This window comes from Triticum dicoccoides, chromosome 5B (assembly GCF_002162155.2).
Source record: "Triticum dicoccoides isolate Atlit2015 ecotype Zavitan chromosome 5B, WEW_v2.0, whole genome shotgun sequence".
Lineage (NCBI taxonomy): Eukaryota > Viridiplantae > Streptophyta > Magnoliopsida > Poales > Poaceae > Triticum > Triticum dicoccoides.
Window position 1 is genome coordinate 260914177 of NC_041389.1, and position 18893 is coordinate 260933069.

Genomic DNA, 18893 nt, shown 5'->3' on the forward strand with positions numbered 1-18893 from the left:
TCCATAGCTAGTAGTGGTCGATGATGCCGATGGGTGGAGTAATAGTAGTAGATGCAGTCTGGAGTCGGTCTACTTGTCTCGGACATGATGCCTATATACATGATCATTGCCTTGAATATCGTCATAACTATGCGCTTTTCTATCAATTACCTGACAGTAATTTGTTCACCTACCATATGCTATGTACTCGAGAGAGAAGCCTCTAGTGAAAACTATGGCCCCCGGGTCTACTTTTATCATATATAAAAACACAAAAATACCTTGCTGCAATTTATTATTTTATTTTCTTTTGCAATTTATCTTATTACCTACTACTACGAGATTTAATACTTGCAAGTAAACGCAGAGGGGATTGACAACCCCCTTGTTTGTGTTGGGTGCAAGTATTTGCTTTTGTGCGTGCAGGTGCTGCTAATGAGGTTCTGTGTGGTTGTCCTACTGGGTTGATAACCTTGGTTCTTAACTGGGGGACATACTTATCTCTACTGTACCGCTTCATCCTCTAATCTTTGAGGAAATCCCAACGCAACTCACAAGTAGCACCAACCAACTGGCTCGATCAATATGTCTCAACTCGTGTCTATGTGTATCGCGTGCGCGACAACAACGAGCATTGTTCATTGAGAGGCAACTCAATATCGGATGGCTACGTCTCTCACATGGGGGCTTGATCGACTTCAGGAAGCAGCGAGAAGGATCGGTCGGGTTTAGTTAGCTACGACGGGCCGCTCGGGTTCAGTTAGCAGCGAAGGCATCACTCAGGTTTAGTTAGCAGTGAAGGGATCGATCAGCTTCAGTAGGTAGCTATAGTGGGATCGAGCGCTCGTGTTCAGTACGTAGTGTGTCGGTGTACAAAAGTAGGGGCTCTCCTTTTTACCCCTTTACTTGTGCATGGGCAGTCAGAGCCGCGCCCACGGCCACACTGAGTAGGACAGAGGAGGGAAGCCGGAGGCACAAGACGGCCAAAGCAACGCCAGGACAGAGACACAAAGAGCAAGAGGGCGAGGTGGACTCCCCCGGCAAGACCCTTGCCGGCGCAGCCTCAGCAGCCCCGGCAAGAGCCTTGCCGGGGCAACTTGCCCGATGCCAGCAGAGCGCGCCACCCTTGAGCCCAAGGGCCCCAACACCATCAACCACACTGAAACCCAAGGCTCGGGAGGCACCTCCGTGGTGGCATGTAGATCTTTGTGAAGATCATAGGCATACAAGATCAGATAAGGACCAGAAGACGACAATCCTCGGCGGGATCCTGGCCGAGGAAACCCACGAGATCCCCGACAAGATCCTTGCCGGGGACAACCGCGATGCCGCGGCAAGACCCTTGCTGAGGACCCGGCAAGGCCCTTGCCGAAGACGCCTGCGATGCCACAACCAGGCCCGCGTCGGCCAAGACTCCACCGCCATTCCCATACAACTGCCAGCCCAACCAGCTGGGCAGGCACCTGCGTGGCAACGTGCGGCTTCTAGGCCAGCTCAGCAAGCACTTGCATGGTGGCATGCAGATCTTCATGAAGACCCTACCACCACGCCATCTCAGCAGCCTGCTAGCCTACATGGCGTTGTGTGCCCTGCTAGCCAGGACGTGTGTCGGAGCGAGGCGGAGCGGCGACGGACGGGACGGGCCTCATTGTCATCCCCAATAAAGCAGCAGGACACCTAAGGGACGCATTTAATGTGCCTTGTCCCGTAATGACGGGCGATAAGCTTGCGCACTGTACACCTGTCCACCTCCTGTGTGCCACTGTGGCGACCCCTTTTGTCTATAAAAGGAGGCCCGAGGCGTCCAGGAGAAGGATTCGGATCTTTTGGACTAGAGACACACCGTAGCTAGTTCAAGAACTCAAGAACACTCAGATATATACACCAAAGCGGGACTAGGGTATTACGCATCCTTGCGGCTCGAACCTGGGTAAAACGATCTTTGTGCTGCCTACCATACCCGCTCTTTGCACAACCCCGCGCCCGCCAACCATAGAAGGGATCCCAGTGATTCCATAGGTGTCATTTTCCCCGACATCTTTCGCGCGCCAGGTAGGGGGCGCAGTTGTGAAAATCCGGTCTAGTAGTTAGTCTAGCAGTTCTTCATCGCCATGGCTCCCAAGAAGAAGACGATCACGACGATCGGTTCATCGAGAGCCGAACGGCCCGTACCAGTGCGGGCGAGTGGTGGGGTGATACGTCCATTTTGCATCATGCTTTTATATCGATATTTATTATATTATGGGCTGTTATTTCACGCTATGTCACAATACTTATGGCTATTCTCTCTTATTTTACAAGGTTTATATAAGGAGGGAGAATGCCGGCAGCTGGAATTCTGGGCTAGAAAAGGAGCAATTATTAGAGACCTATTCTATGCAACTCCAAAAGTACTGAAACTCCACAGATCATCTTAAAATAAATAAAGAAAAATCCTCGCCAAATATGAAGGCCAGGGGGCCCACACCCTGCTCACGAGGGTGGGGCCCCCCCTTAGGGCGTGCCCCCCTACCTCGTGGGCCCCCTGGTGGCTCTCCGACGCCCATCTTCTCCTATATGAAGTCTTTCGATGAGAAAAAAATAGGAAGGAACCTTTCGAGACGAGACTCCGCCGCCACGAGGCGGAACCTTGGCGGAACCAATCTAGAGCTCCGGCACAGCTGTTCTGCCGGGGATACTTCCCTCCGGGAGGGGGAAATCATCACCATCGTCATCACCAACGCTCCTCTCATCGGGAGAGGGCAATCTCCATTAACATCTTCACCAGCACCATCTCATCTCCAAACGCTAGTTCATCTCTTGTATCCAATTCTTGTCTCCAAGTCCGGGATTGGTGCTAGTAGGTTGCTAGTAGTGTTGATTACTCCTTGTAATTGATGCTAGTTGGTTTATTTGGTGGAAGATCATATGTTCAGATCCTTTATGCATATTATTACCCCTCTGATTATGAACATGAATATGCTTTGTGAGTAGTTACGTTTGTTCCTGAGGATACGGGAGAAGTCTTGCTATTAGTAGTCATGTGAATTTGGTATTCGTTCGATATTTTGATGAGATGTATGTTGTCTAGCCTCTAGTGGTGTTATGTGAACATCGACTACATAACACTTCACCATTATTTGGGCCTAGAGGAAGGCATTGGGAAGTAATAAATAGATGATGGGTTGCTAGAGTGACAGAAGCTTAAACCCTAGTTTATGCATTGCTTCGTAAGGGGCTGATTTGGATCCACATGTTTCATGCTATGGTTAGGTTTACCTTAATACTTTTGTTGTAGTTGCGGATGCTTGCAATAGAGGTTAATCATAAGTGGGATGCTTGTTCAAGTAAGAACAGCACCCAAGCACCGGTCCACCCACATATCAAATTATCAAAGTACCGAACGCGAATCATATGAACGTGATGAAAACTAGCTTGACGATATTCCCATGTGTCTTCGGGAGCGTTTTTCCTATTATAAGAGTTTGTTCCGGCTTGTCATTTGCTACAAAAAGGATTGGGCCACCTTGCTGCACCTTATTTACTTTTGGTACTTGTTGCTCGTTACAATTTACCTTATCACAAAACTATCTGTTACCACTTATTTCAGTACTTGCAGAGAATACCTTGCTGAAAACCGCTTATGATTTCCTTCTGCTCCTCGTTGGGTTCGACACTCTTACTTATCGAAAGGACTACGATAGATCCCCTATACTTGTGGGTCATCAAGACTCTTTTCTGGCGCCGTTGCCGGGGAGTGTAGCGCCTTTGGTAGGTGGAATTTGGTAAGGAAAAATTTATATAGTGTGCTGAAATTTACTGTCACTTGTCACTATGGAAAGTAATTCTCTGAGGGGCTTGTTCGGGGTATCTTCACCCCGTCCAGTAGAGCAAAGAGTTGCTCCTCAACCTACTGAACCTATTGAAAAGGAAACTCCTTTTGAATTTCCTTCGGGTATGATGGAAAAACTGCTAGCTAACCCTTTTACAGGAGATGGAACAAAGCATCCTGATGAACACTTAATATATGTTGATGAAGTTTGTGGATTATTTAAGCTTGCAGGTATACCCGATGATGTTGCTAAGAAGAAGGTCTTCCCTTTATCTTTGAAGGGATACGCATTGACATGGTATAGGCTATGTGATGATACGAGATCATGGAACTATAAAAGATTGAAATTGGAATTTCATCAAAAGTATTACCCTATGCATCTTGTTCATCGTGATCGCAATTATATATATAATTTTTGGCCTCGCGAAGAAGAAAGCATCGCTCAAGCTTGGGGGAGGCTTAAATCAATGTTATATTCATGCCCCAATCATGGGTTTCCAAGGGAAACAATTATTCAAAATCTTTATGCTCGGCTTTCTAAAAATAATCGCACCATGCTCGATACTTCTTGTGCTGGCTCTTTTATGATGAAGACTATTGAATTCAAATGGGACTTATTGGATAGAATTAAATGCAACTCTGAAGATTGGTACCTCGACAAAGGTAAGGAGTCAGGTATGACACCTAAGTTTGACTGTGTTAAATCTTTTATGGATACCGATATTTTCCGTAAGTTTAGCACTAAATATGGACTTGACTCTGAGATAGTAGCTTCTTTCTGTGAATCTTTTGCTACTTATGTTGATCTCCCCAAGGAGAAGTGGTTTAAATATCATCCTCCCATAGAAGTAAAAGTAGCTGCACCTATTAAAGTTGAAAAAAATACTATCACTTGTAATGATCCGATTGTTCCTACTTCTTATGTTGAGAAACCACCTTTCCCTGTTAGAATAAAGGATCATGCTAAAGCTTCAACTGTTGTTCGTAAAAGCAATATTAGAACTTATACACCTCCTGAGCAAGTTAAAGTAGAACCTAATATTGCTATTGTTAAGGATCTCTTGTCTAATAATATTGATGGGCATGTTATTCAGTTCTGCGGAGAAACTGCTAGAATTGCTAAACCTTGTACTAAAGATAAACATAGACCTGTGGTAGGCGTGCCTGTTATTTCTGTTAAAATAGGAGATCATTGTTATCATGGCTTATGTGATATGGGTGCTAGTGCTAGTGTTATACATTATGACTTGTATAAAGAAATCAAGCATGAAATTGCACCTGCTGAGTTAGAAGAAATTGATGTCACAATTAAGCTTGCCAATAGAGATACTATTTCACCAGTGGGAATTGTTAGAGAGGTTGGAGTCTTGTGTGGGAAAACTAAATATCCTGCTGATTTTCTTGTTCTCAGTTCTCCACAAGATAGATTTTGTCCCATTATATTTGGTAGACCCTTCTTGAACACTGTTAATGCTAGGATAGATTGCGAAAAGAATGTTGTTACCATTGGCTTGGATGATATGATTCATGAGTTTAATTTCTCTAAATTTAGTAAACAACATCGTGAGGAAGAATTGCCTAGTAAGGATGAAATTATTGGTCTTGCTTCTATTGCCGTACCTCCTAGTGATCCCTTAGAACACTATTTGCTGGACCATGAAAATGATATGTTCATGAATGAAAGAAGGGAAATAGATGAAGTATTCTTTAAACAGGAACCTATTCTGCAACACAATTTGCCTGTTGAAATTTTAGGGGATCCTCCTCCACCCAAGGGTGATCCCGTGTTTGAGCTTAACCGTTGCCTGATAATCTTAAATATGCTTATCTTGATGAAAAGAAGATATATCATGTTATTATTAGTGTTAACCTTTCAGAGATGAAGAAGAAAGACTATTGAAAACTCTGAAGAAGCATCGTGCCGCTATTGGATATACTCTTGATGATCTTAAGGGCATTAGTCCCACTCTATGTCAACATAAAATAAATTTGGAAGCAGATGCCAAACCAGTTCATGATTCTCAACGACGTATGAATCCTAAAATGAAAGAAGTGGTAAGAAAAGAAATATTAAAGCTTCTTGAGGCAGGTATAATTTATCCCGTTGCTGATAGCTAGTGGGTAAGTCCTGTCCATTGTGTCCCTAAGAAGGGAGGTATTACTGTTGTTCCTAATGATAAAGATGAATTGATTCCACAAAGAATTATCACAGGTTATAGGATGGTAATTGATTTCCGCAAATTAAATAAAGCTACTAAGAAAGATCATTACCGCTTACCTTTCATTGATCAAATGCTAGAAAGATTATGCAAACATACACATTATTGCTTCCTAGATGGTTATTCTGGTTTCTCTCAAATACCTGCGTCGGCTAAAGATCAATCAAAGACTACTTTTACATGCCCTTTTGGTACTTTTGCTTATAGACGCATGCCTTTTGGTTTATGAATTGCACCTGCTACCTTTCAAAGATGCATGATGGCTATATTCTCTGACTTTTGTGAAAAGATTTGTGAGGTTTTCATGGACGACTTCTCCGTCTATGGTTCCTCTTTTGATGATTGCTTGAGCAATCTTGATCGAGTTTTGCAGAGATGTGAACAAACTAATCTTGTCTTGAATTGGTAAAAGTGCCACTTTATGGTCAATGAAGGTATTGTCTTGGGGCACAAAGTTTCTGAAAGAGGTATTGAAGTTGATAAAGCCAAGGTTGATGCTATTGAAAAGATGCCATGTCCCAAGGACATCAAAGGTATAAAAAGTTTCCTTGGTCACGCCGGATTTTATAGGAGGTTCATTAAGGACTTCTCAAAAATTTCTCGACATTTGACTAATTTATTGCAAAAAGATATATCATTTGTCTTTGATGATGATTGTGTAGAAGCATTTGAAATACTTAAGAAAGCATTAGTCTCTGCACCTGTTGTTCAGCCACCTGATTGGAATTTATCCTTTGAAATTATGTGTGATGCCAGTGATTATGCTGTAGGTGATGTTCTAGGGCAAAGAGTTGATAAGAAATTAAATGTTATCCATTATGCTAGTAAGACTCTAGACAATGCTCAAAGAAATTATGCTACTACTGAAAAAGAACTCTTAGCAGTTGTATTTGCTTGTGATAAGTTCAGACCTTATATTGTTGATTCTAAAGTAACTATTCACACTGATCATGCTGCTATTAAATACCTTATGGAAAAGAAAGATGCTAAACCTAGACTTATTAGATGGGTTCTCTTACTACAAGAATTTGATTTGCATATTGTTGATAGGAAGGGAGCTGAGAACCCCGTTGCAAACAACTTGTCTAGGTTAGAAAATGTTCTTGATGACCCACTACCTATTGATGATAGCTTTCCTGATGAACAATTAAATGTTATAAGTACTTCTCGTAGTACTCCTTGGTATGCTGATTATGCTAATTATATTGTTGCTAAATTTATACCACCTAGCTTCACATACCAGCAAAAGAAAAAGTTTTTCTATGATTTAAGACATTACTTTTGGGATGACCCACATCTTTATAAAGAAGGAGTAGATGGTGTTATTAGATGTTGTGTACCTAAGCAAGAACAGGAACAGATCCTACGCAAGTGTCATTCCGAGGCTTATGGAGGACACCACGCTGGAGATAGAACTGCACATAAGGTATTGCAATCCGGTTTTTATTGGCCTACTCTCTTCAAGGATGCCCGTAAGTTTGTCTTGTCATGCGATGAATGTCAAAGAATTGGTAATATTAGTAGACGTCAAGAAATGCCTATGAATTATTCACTTGTAATTGAACCATTTGATGTTTGGGGCTTTGATTATATGGGACCTTTTCCTGCCTCTAATGGATATACACATATTTTAGTTGCCGTTGATTACGTTACTAAGTGGATAGAAGCTATTCCAACTAGTAGTGCTGATCATAACACTTCTATTAAGATGCTTAAGGAAGTTATTTTTCCGAGGTTTGGAGTCCCTAGATATTTAATGACTGATGGTGGTTCACACCTTATTCATGGTGCTTTCCGTAAAATGCTTGCTAAATATGATGTTAATCATAAAATTGCATCTCCTTATCATCCACAGTCTAGTGGTCAAGTAGAATTGAGCAGCAGAGAGATCAAATTAATTTTGCAAAAGACTATTAATAGGTCTAGAAAGAATTGGTCCAAGAAACTTGATGATGCATTATGGGCTTATAGAACTGCATATAAAAATCCTATGGGAATGTCTCCATATAAAATGGTTTATGGAAAAGCATGTCACTTACCTCTCGAACTAGAACATAAGGTATATTGGGCTATTAAAGAGCTCAACTATGATTTCAAACTTGCCGGTGAGAAGAGGTTATTCGATATCAGCTCACTTTATGAATGGAGAACCCAAGCTTATGAAAATGCCAAGTTGTTTAAAGAAAAAGTTAAAAGATGGCATGACAAAAGGATACAAAAGTGTGAGTTTAATGTAGGTGATTATGTATTGCTATACAACTCTCGTTTAAGATTTTTTGCAGGAAAACTTCTCTCTAAATGGGAAGGCCCCTACGTTATCGAGGAGGTCTATCATTCCGGTGCCATAAAAATCAACAACATTGAAGGTACAAATCCGAAGGTGGTAAACGGTCAAAGAATTAAACATTATATCTCAGGTAATCCCATAAACATTGAAACCAATATTATTGAAACCATAACCCTAGAGGAATACATAAGAGACACTATCCAGACCGTTTTCAGCCTCCGAAAAGGAATAGGTATGTGGCACGGTAAGTAAACCGACTCCAAAACAATTTTTAAGGCAATATTTCTCAGTTTTGGAATATTTAGAAAAATAGAAAAATAAGTAGCAGTCCGGGAAGGACACGAGGGCCCCACAAGGGTGGTGGGTGCGCCCTACCCCCCTGGGCGCGCCCCCTACCTCGTGAGCACCTCGTGTGCCTTCCAGACTTTGTTTTCTTGTGCGATACGTATTTTGGTCGGTAAAAATTCATCATATAACCTCCCGAAGGTTTTGACTCCCGTATCACGCAAATTTCCTCTGTTTTGTTTCGAGCTGTTGCTGCTGCAGATTAAAGCAAGATGTCTTCTCAAGAGTCAGTCGGGGAGAGCCGGGTATCTAACCCGGCGTCGGAACCAAGGGCAAACAGCGACGCTGATCACTTTGGGCCAGCAACGGAGGAGGAAAAATGGAGGCTGACTTGATGAGGGTAGATGCCATGGAGGACCAAGAAGTCACCTCTCGCTTCCGAGCCGGGTTCACGATGGGGGAACTACAGAGCTCGGCTATTCCAAACTCGGTTATCCCTTCTAATGTTAGATTTCTTTCTTATGAAAATATGAGGAGTATCTCTTGTTCTCCCGCAGCTATGCAACACCCTTAGGTACAAGGAGCTTTAGCTGTCACAGGAAAGCTTTGAAAGGAAACAATGGACCTTAAGCAGCAAGTCAATAAGCTCGAGGAGGAGAACCGCATTCTGAGAGGAATCATTGCCAAGAATATCACACCAACAACGAAGAAGGAGACATAATCACATGGGTATGGGCACTCCCCTTGGCAACTGCCAAGCTTTGGGGAGGTGCCCCGGTATCGTATCACCATCACATCTCCTACCTTTACCGTTTTTCTTAGTTCGATCCTATTAGTAGTATCTTGATCTAGTAGAATAAAAGTTTATGGCATGATCTAGTTTTGAGTTTTGCTTTATGATTTCTCTATGTAATCGAGTCCGTGAGCTACATATATAATAAAGATTAGTGTTGAGTCAAGGGCTTGATTATTTTGCCATGATCTTGGGTGAATAAAAGAAAAGAAGAAAAAGAATAAAAAGAAACAAAGAGTTCATATTGATCTTATTGAAAGTAATGACTTCATATAGAAAGAGTATGATGATTAAAAGTTGTTGGGAGTTGGCAGACATAGCTTTGGTCATTGTTGCAATTAATAGGAAGTAATAAGGAAAGAGAGGTTTCACATATAGATATATTATCATTGACATCTTTTATGATTGGGAGCACTCATTAATATATGACATGCTAAAGAGTTGATGTTGGATAAGGAAGACAACATAATGAGTTATGTTTTCTTATATCTGAGATAAAGTATGTTGTCATGGATCCTCTAACGTGTTGAGCTTGCCTTTCCCCCTCATGCTAGCCAAATTCTCAACACCAAGTAGAGATACTACTTGTGTTTCCAAATACCCTTAAACCAGTTTTGCCATGAGAGTCCACCATATCTACCTATGGATTGAGTAAGATCCTTCAAGTAAGTTGTCATCGGTGCAAAGCAATAAAAATTGCTCTAAATATGTATGATCGATTGGTGTGGGAGAAATAAGCTTTATACGATCTTGTGATGTGGAAGTAATAAAAGCGACGGACTGCATAATAAAGGTTCATATCACAAGGGGCAATATAAAGTGACGTTCTTTCGCATTGAGATTTTATGCATCCAACAATAAAAGCGCATGGCAACCTCTGCTTCCCTCTGCGAAGGGCCTATCTTTTACTATTATCCTCTACCCTATGCAAGAGTCACGGTGATCTTCACCTTTCCTTTTCATTTTATCCTTTGGCAAGCCCAACATGTTGGAAAGAACATGATACATATATCTAATTGGATGTAGGGGAGCATGAATTATTATTGTTGACATTACCCTTGAGGTAAAAGGTTGTGGGGCAAAACTATAAGCCCCTATCTTTCTCTGTGTCCGATTAAAACTCCATAACCACAAGTATTGCGTGCGTGTTAGCAATTATGAAGGACTAGATGATAGTTGAGTATGTGGACTTGCTTTTTAGCTCTTACATAGACTCTTTCCGATGTTATGATAAATTGCAATTGCTTCAATGACTGAGGTTATAGTTTGTTGGTGCTCAATAAGGTTTCTGATTCATACTTTTGCATTGTGAATAGATCATCACTTGAACATAAGTAATCATATGACAAAATTTATATATGTTGCTGTTATAAGAATAATCATGATGCCTTCATGTCTGTATTTTGTTTTTATCGACGCCTCTACCTCTAAACATGATGACATATTTATTGTTATCGGCTTTTCGCTTGAGGACAAGCGAGGTCTAAGCTTGGGGGAGTTGATACGTCCATTTTGCATCATGCTTTTATATCAATATTTATTGCGTTATGGGCTGTTATTTCACATTATGTCACCATACTTATGCTATTCTCTTTTATTTTACAAGGTTTATATAAGGAGAGAGAATGCCGGCAGCTGGAATTCTGGGCTGGAAAAGGAGCAAATATTAGAGACCTATTATGCGCAACTCCAAAAGTCCTGAAACTCCACGGATCATCTTAAAATAAATAAAGAAAAATCCTCACCAAATATGAAGGCTAGGGGGCCCACACCCTGCTCGTGAGGGTGGGGGCCGCGCCCCCCCTTAGGGCGTGCCCCCCTACCTCGTGGGCCCCCTGGTGGCTCTCCGACGCCCATCTTCTCCTATATGAAGTCTTTCGATGAGAAAAAAATAGGAAGGAACCTTCCGGGACGAGACTCCGCCGCCACGAGGCGGAACCTTGGCGGAACCAATCTAGAGCTCCGACAGAGCTGTTCTGCCGGGGACACTTCCCTCCGGAAGGGGGAAATCATCACCATCGTCATCACCAACGCTCCTCTCATCAGGAGAGGGAAATCTCCATCAACATCTTCACCAGCACCATCTCATCTCCAAACCCTAGTTCATCTCTTGTATCCAATTCTTGTCTCCAAGTCCGGGATTGGTGCTAGTAGGTTGCTAGTAGTGTTGATTACTCCTTGTAGTTTATGCTAGTTGGTTTATTTGGTGGAAGATCATATGTTCAGATCCTTTATGCATATTATTACCCCTCTGATTATGAACATGAATATGCTTTGTGAGTAGTTACGTTTGTTCCTGAGGATACGGGAGAAGTCTTGCTATTAGTAGTCATGTGAATTTGGTATTCGTTCAATATTTTGATGAGATGTATGTTGTCTAGCCTCTAGTGGTGTTATGTGAACGTCGACTACATAACACTTCACCATTATTTGGGCCCTAGAGAAAGGCATTGTGAAGTAATAAGTAGATGGTGGGTTGCTAGAGTGACAGAAGCTTAAACCCTAGTTTATGCGTTGCTTCGTAAGGGGCTGATTTGGATCCACATGTTTCATGCTATGGTTAGGTTTACCTTAATACTTTTGTTGTAGTTGCGGATGCTTGCAATAGAGGTTAATCATAAGTGGGATGTTTATTCAAGTAAGAACAGCACCTAAGCACCGGTCCACCCACATATCAAATTATCAAAGTACCGAACGCGAATCATATGAACATGATGAAAACTAGCTTGACGATATTCCCATGTGTCCTCGGGAGCGTTTTTCCTATTATAAGAGTTTGTTCCGGCTTGTCCTTTACTACAAAAAGGATTAGGCCACCTTGCGGCACCTTATTTACTTTTGTTACTTGTTGCTCGTTACAATTTACCTTATCACAAAACTATATGTTACCACTTATTTCAGTACTTGCAGGGAATACCTTGCTGAAAACCGCTTATCATTTCCTTCTGCTCCTCGTTGGGTCTGACACTCTTACTTATCGAAAGGACTACGATAGATCCCCTATACTTATGGGTCATCATGGGGCGGTCGCGGACGGAAGCCAAGGCGCGGCCCGCGAACAACCACATCGCTCTGGCAGCTACACCAATTAACACAAAATCAGGGACACGGAAAAAAAATGCATGCATGTGTGTGTGTGTTTTTCTGTTGGGTTCGATTTGGTTCGAAGGCAAGCACGCACACAACAGGAAGTCCTTCCCCTCACGGTCTTGGAACCGGCCGAGTGCTGTAAGAGAATCAAATATGAGAAGGGCTTCCCCGATTTGGCCCAAATCGAGGCCCGAATAATGCCATCCTCTTATTTGATTTTCTACAAAGTCTTATTTAAACCAGAAAGTTGGTCTAAGATTACATCATCATGCAAATATATGCACTAGAGGGTGGGTACCCAGTAAAAGGACACCCTGAAAATGGAAATGCAATATGGTTAGCATTGAAACCCTCATTGCAAAAGAACAACCGGAAGGCCTCAACTTTCTAGACAAAACTGGGTACTCCATTCCACTTGGAATGTACTGGCAGTATGGCCTGAATATACACAAATGAGTTATGTAAGACACAAAGGCAATTGTATTTTGTTGTGCAGCATCATTTACCTAGCACAAAACATTTTTTAAAAAGTGTGTTTCTGTCTTTCTGTTAGCACTTATTTACCGAATAGGAATGTAAAAGCTATATTTAAAATGGCAGGGTCTTAATAAAATACAATTAGATAGAGCAGCTCGGATGAATCAATAACATCCCTGCTTTTACGAATCCAATTCTTAGAACTCTTGGTATATTGCTATCTCTGTCCAGTCTAAATGTACACTCGCAACATCATCTTGCGAAGTAAAAAAAATGGTTGGATGCATCCTAAGTGCATAACATGATCTATGAAAACAATTTTATACAAAGCATATGAACCAACTTGAACTATTCAACCACCCATTGCCATTTTCTGAACTTAATCAAGAAAAGTGGCTACATATAGCTAAAATCAAAGAGAAACTATGAGGCTGCAGAAGAGCATCATCTCCCCATGCCTCGTTGCCTGAGAAGAAGATAAAAGGGAAGGGTTTGCGAACACACAACCATGGCATGCATCATCGATGAATCAGGGGCCAAGGGGAGGAGGCTGCACGGAGAGAGTAAGAAAGAGATTGGGTGAAGCTCACCTCGGTGTTGGCGACAGACGCCGTCGCTCCTCGTGTGCGCATCTCCCCCAATCCGCGCCCCTGGCCTTGACCGCCGCGCCCGCTGCCTGCCAAGCCTTCCACGCCCACTGCCCGCCGAGCCTGCTGCACCACGTGTGGCGCTCACAGACGCTAGCCTCGCCGTGCATCAGTCATGGCACCATCGAGACGCTCGATTTCGCCTTTTCCTCGTCTAAATCCCGACCGGAAGACCCGGCCGTTGCCATGGGGCCCAAGTGGCGGAGATGGTCGGCTGTGAGGACGAAGGAGGGAGGAGGAGGGAGGGGCCCGACGACGCGGGGAGGAGAGGAGGCGGCCGAGGCGAGACAGGAGAAGAGGGGCGGCGACATGGGAGAGGATGGAGCGAGCGGGGAGGAGAACGAGGCGGAGTGGGCGCAGGGCTGACGGCTAGGGTTCAAGGTTGACAACATGGTGTGGAAAGAGTGTTGGTCTAGGGTTCAAGTTGATAGCGTGATGGCAATCTAACGCCCGCTGACAACAGCGTGAGGTGAAAAGAAGGGATACATCGCCTCTAGGGTTCAAGGTTGACAACGTGGTGTGGGAAGTGTTGGTCTAGGGTTCAAGTTGATAGCGTGATGGCAATCTAATGCCCGTTGACAACGGCGTGAGGTGAAAAGAGGGGATACAACATCGCCTCTAGGGCTCAAGGTTGACAATGTGGTGTGAAAAGAGTGTTGGTCTAGGGTTCAAGTTAATAGCGTGATGGCGATCTGGCGCCTGTTGACAACGGCGTGAGGTGAAAAGAGGGGATACAACATCGCCAAGGAGATCAGTCTAGATCAAAGATTAGGTTGACAACATTGTGTAGGGAAAGGGTTGGTCTAGGGTTCGCTGATTGACAACGTGTGGTGGGAAATTGATAAAATATATCACACAAGAAAGTAGCAAAAGGCAATTCATGGAGTACATTTTAGCAACTTCAATTGTAATTCCAGATAATAATGAGAGAAAAAGAGACACACACAGGCGCAACAAAGAATAATTTTGTTTTGCACGTTTGGAAATATAAAGGCTTTGATTTTGACTGTTAGAGGCAAAAGTAATTGAACATTTCATAGGAGTAAAACTGGAATTTTAGTCCAAAATTCCAATTAAATCGATACCAGAAGAAAACCCAATAGTTAAGAGTGGTTTTGGTTACAAGCAAGCATTGGTAAGAAACTAATTAACAAAGTACATGACAGTTCAGTTTGGACTGTTCCAAATTTGTTGATAGCGCAAAATAAGGAACTTACTCGAGCACATTCATTAATAGGTCAGCGCAAAATAATAAGGAACTGACTTGAGCACATTCATTCATAGGTCAGCAAAGTGAAACTAATTCGTTTTTGCATCCATAATTGCATCACTTTGGACCACATCACTGTCACCGTCGTTAACCTTGAGACTCTTATTCTGCCGGTCACATTCAGCCTCCTCCTGGCAACTCCTCTTGGAACTGAACACTTGTGGCACCTCAACCAACATCTCTTCAGACTCCCGAGGCTCCCGCAAGACTGCTGCTTTAGCATCGCAAAGAAGAATCTTGAGCTTGTGCAGCGTTGAAAACTTAAGTTTATTAAGTTGTACCACATGCTCGTATATTACTTTTATAGTGTCCTTGTCAATCTCATCACTGTAATCAACTAGATTACTAGTTAGAGTTCCCTTTTCGACAGAACTGAACATCTGCAATTCAGAAACAAGTAAAGTTTGATTAGTTCCTGACGTGACCTATGCTAAAATAAACCAGAGAATACAAAACTAATCAGCATCAGTAAAGGTTCACATACACTTTCAGGGATGGGTACAGATTCTCCAATCAATTTAGCTAGAGCTGTAGCATGCGTCACAGTGTCCCATTGGTCAGTCCTGAGGCCAGATCTCTTGTAAAGAACCTTATCAAGCTTATGCATGTTGTCGCGGTAATTCTTGTTGGTAACATTACAACGGTGTATGATGGAAGCCAATAAAGCAATCTCTCCATTGATCTGAATAGAAGGGAATATATACGATTAAATAGAGCACAGGGATGAGTGAAACACGAAACTGATATTCTTGGACAAATCACTTTTAAGTCTAGAAAACAATAGGTATGATGAGGCTTCAGTTGGAACTACCATGGACAACCACACTACCAAGAAAGGGTGCGCCAAATTGAAGTTGTAACATGGCATGGTAAGATAGAAGTAGACTCACCAATTCAAAATAGGTGTTTTAGTTGGAACTACTGTGGCCTAAGACACTACCGAGAAAGGTGCGCCAAATTAAAGCTGTACATGACATGGCAAGATGGAGAGACATAGGCAGAGGTAATTTAACTAAAGTGGTGGGCTCACCATTTCAGGCCTGACCTCATTGTCAATGTGACGCAGGTAGGCAAGTAATTTTTGACTATAGTACTTGCGGTCATTCTTTCCGAACTCCGATTCCTCTTCAGGCACTAAATCATGCAATAGGTTTTGCAGGCCCCACATCAGCTCAATTGCATTAGCATCGCATCTACATGTAACTCCCTGCAGAAGACAACACAAAAATTAAGGGTCGCCACCAGGATTTTGCACACTTCGACAGGCAACAAGGAAAAGCCTAAATACTAACCACGTGTGCTTCAATAACTTCTACGTATGCAGATTCACCGACCAATAGTATATCCTCCATCCCAACCTTCTGCTCGATAAATTCAGCAAGGCTTTTATGAATACCATCAGAATTAATGGCTATGGCCTTGGTCGCCTTGTCAAGCTTTAGGAATCCCTTTGGCCAGAGAAACTGGCAAACAAAAAAACAATCCCAGTTACGAGGTTAATACAAAACACAGCCAAATGGTATGGCCCAAGTTTGAGTAATACAACAGTTAGTCTACAATCACCATCGCTCTAACAAAGATTATGTCGAATTGTCACCAACGTATTGGAACATGGTAAGAAATATAAGATTATATCAAACTATATTACTGATGCTAAGTTAAACAGAAGTAGTCTAAATAAAAAGTAAGGGCATCATAACAATTAGATAATATAAGGTGTAGCCTTGTTTGGTAAGAGTCAAGAATGGCAAGATCCAACCCACACTTTTCCAACACAGATTATACAAGAAAAAGTGGACTTTTAAAATACATGGAACACAGTAATTATGATGTGTCAATGGAAAAGGAAAAGAATTCCAAGGTATCTACACAATAGATTGGCACATGAGGAACCTGGAGGCTGAAGCGTGTGTAACAACGACCACTTTCAACTAATCAATCTCTTTTCCCAAGAACTAAGGAGACGCCTTTTTCCTAACTAAATATATTTTATTTCAGTCACCACAACATATTCCTAGCAGGCTGTTGGCATATGGTGCAACTTCTATGGGCCTCCTCTCAAGCCCTCATCACTGAACAAACCGTTTTCATTCATGGGCATGATCTTGTCATTGAAATATTAAGCAAAGAGGTCAATTAAGTCCTCCGGTTTTCTGGTTATGGGGATGATCTCTAATTAAGTTTGTTGTTATAGAAATGAACAAATTGATAACTAAGGACTTAAACTACAAGTCCATGAATATTGTGCATTCATTGTTCTAGATCATGGAAACCGGTACTCATTTAGCAACCACGCCATTTTGGAGATCATAATTTATACAGAATATCTACCAGTATATTATACAGTAAACACACATTTATGCGTAACGTGAGAATTTGTACAGTGATCTATGTAGCATCATTTTAATAAAATAAGTGGTTTGTGAAATGTAATTTTAGAGTAACAGTTGATAATCACAGGTCACAGCATAACAAAATGAAGTGACGTTGAGATTTGTTTCAGAAAATGGAACATAGCGCGAACAGCACTAAAAGAAATGCAACTATACTACTACCGGGTGAATACCTTCGGTTGTGCTAGCAATAAACAGAAGAGTTCCAATCATATACTCCCTCCATTCCTAAATATAAGTCTTTCTAGAGATTTCACTATAAACTACATACGGATGTATATAGACGTAGTTTAGAGTGTAGATTCACTCATTTTGCTCCATATGTAGTCTCTTATTATAGAATCTCTAAAAAGACTTATATTTAGGAACGGAGGAAGTACAAGATAGTGGAGCTCTAGAAAGACCAGGGGGGCTGTGAGTTATGAAGACTATCAAAGCAGAACACACAAACAAACTGAAAAAACAGCTAGTGGTCAATGAGAAATTGATGAAGGAACACAACAAGAATGACAAATCAATCAAGAGTAGTTAGTAATACTAACAAAGTCCGCAGATTCCTTCTTGACACAGTGAACCCAGATCGTCTGCAAATCAATACACACAAAAACAAATTATTGTTGAATTGAGAGTAATAAATAGTACTCACGAGTTTTGAAGCACAAATTAGTACACAGCTTAAGAAGAAGCAAATTGTTGGACCATGCTGAACAAGCAGGTAAGGCAATTCAAGGTGGAGATTAACAAGACGTACGTCAATGCCAGTGAAGTCCCTGTCGTTGTCATAGAGGTAGCCAGAGTCGATGGCGAAGATCGCAAAGCCGGACGGCGTCTCGAAGAGCACTTTTATTGCCTCCGGGATGTACTTGACTCGAAGATTCTCGTTGTCGAGGACGTGCCCCAGCAGCTCCATATCATACTCCGGATATTCCTCTGCTAGGGCTAGGAGCCGGTCTCTAGATGAATCCATCTCCTAGGAGCGCTTGCGTCGAAGAGAACAAATTAATCGATGGAGGATTTACAAGATAAACAGCAAACTTAACAAAATCAGATCGATTTAGGTGGGGCCAGCCTACTTGAGGAGCTACGGGGATCTGGAAGATCAGATCGACTTAGTGGTTCTCCTCTAGGTACGTACCTCGGCCGAAGTTGCGTTGTTGACAGGGACATCAATGGGAAGAAGAGAAGGAGCGCACTCCACCAAACTAGGGTTCCTCGCAATGCAAAGGAAATGAGTTGCCAAATCACAAAGATTAAACGGGATAGATAGATGGTCCGGAGATCGAGCTTTACCTTCAATGCCGGCGTCGAAGAGAAGGGTCGCCTATGTCGCCGCCTCCTTGTGGCGGCTTCGACGGGATGAAGATTTAGGGCATCTCCAGCCGCGCCCCCAACAGGCCCCGCCGGCGCCGAAAAACGGCCCAGTCGCGTCCCCAGGACGCCGAAAATCGCCGGTTCGGACCTTTTTTTGCCCGGCGGTCACAGGCCGGACCCGCGCGCTGGGGAGCCGTTGGGGGCTCCGGCGCTCGGGAAAAGCACGCCTGGCCCACACCGACAGGAGAAAGGTCAAGGTTTTCTCCCCCCGACTCGCCTCGCACCCCCCGCGCCCTCGGCCATCACTAGCTATATCCCGGCGACGGCCGCC

General features: G+C 42.7%; 1 protein-coding gene across 3 annotated transcripts; it reads right to left on the minus strand.

Moving 5' to 3' along the window:
- Positions 1-14642: 14642 nt before the first annotated feature.
- LOC119308313 lies at positions 14643-18664 on the minus strand. 3 transcript variants are annotated; one of them, XM_037584419.1, is made up of 8 exons: positions 18542-18664; positions 18387-18453; positions 18003-18221; positions 17794-17835; positions 16151-16321; positions 15889-16065; positions 15343-15540; positions 14643-15238 (listed from the first exon to the last, which is right to left on the minus strand). In XM_037584419.1, exons 3-8 carry the CDS (start codon positions 18216-18218, stop codon positions 14888-14890), a joined length of 1155 nt encoding a protein of 384 aa, XP_037440316.1. In that variant the 5' UTR covers positions 18219-18221; positions 18387-18453; positions 18542-18664; the 3' UTR covers positions 14643-14887. The 3 variants fall into 3 exon arrangements, with proteins under 3 accessions (XP_037440316.1, XP_037440317.1, XP_037440315.1); XM_037584420.1 differs by having other exon boundaries at positions 15904-16065; positions 18003-18230; XM_037584418.1 differs by having other exon boundaries at positions 18003-18230.
- Positions 18665-18893: the final 229 nt, after the last annotated feature.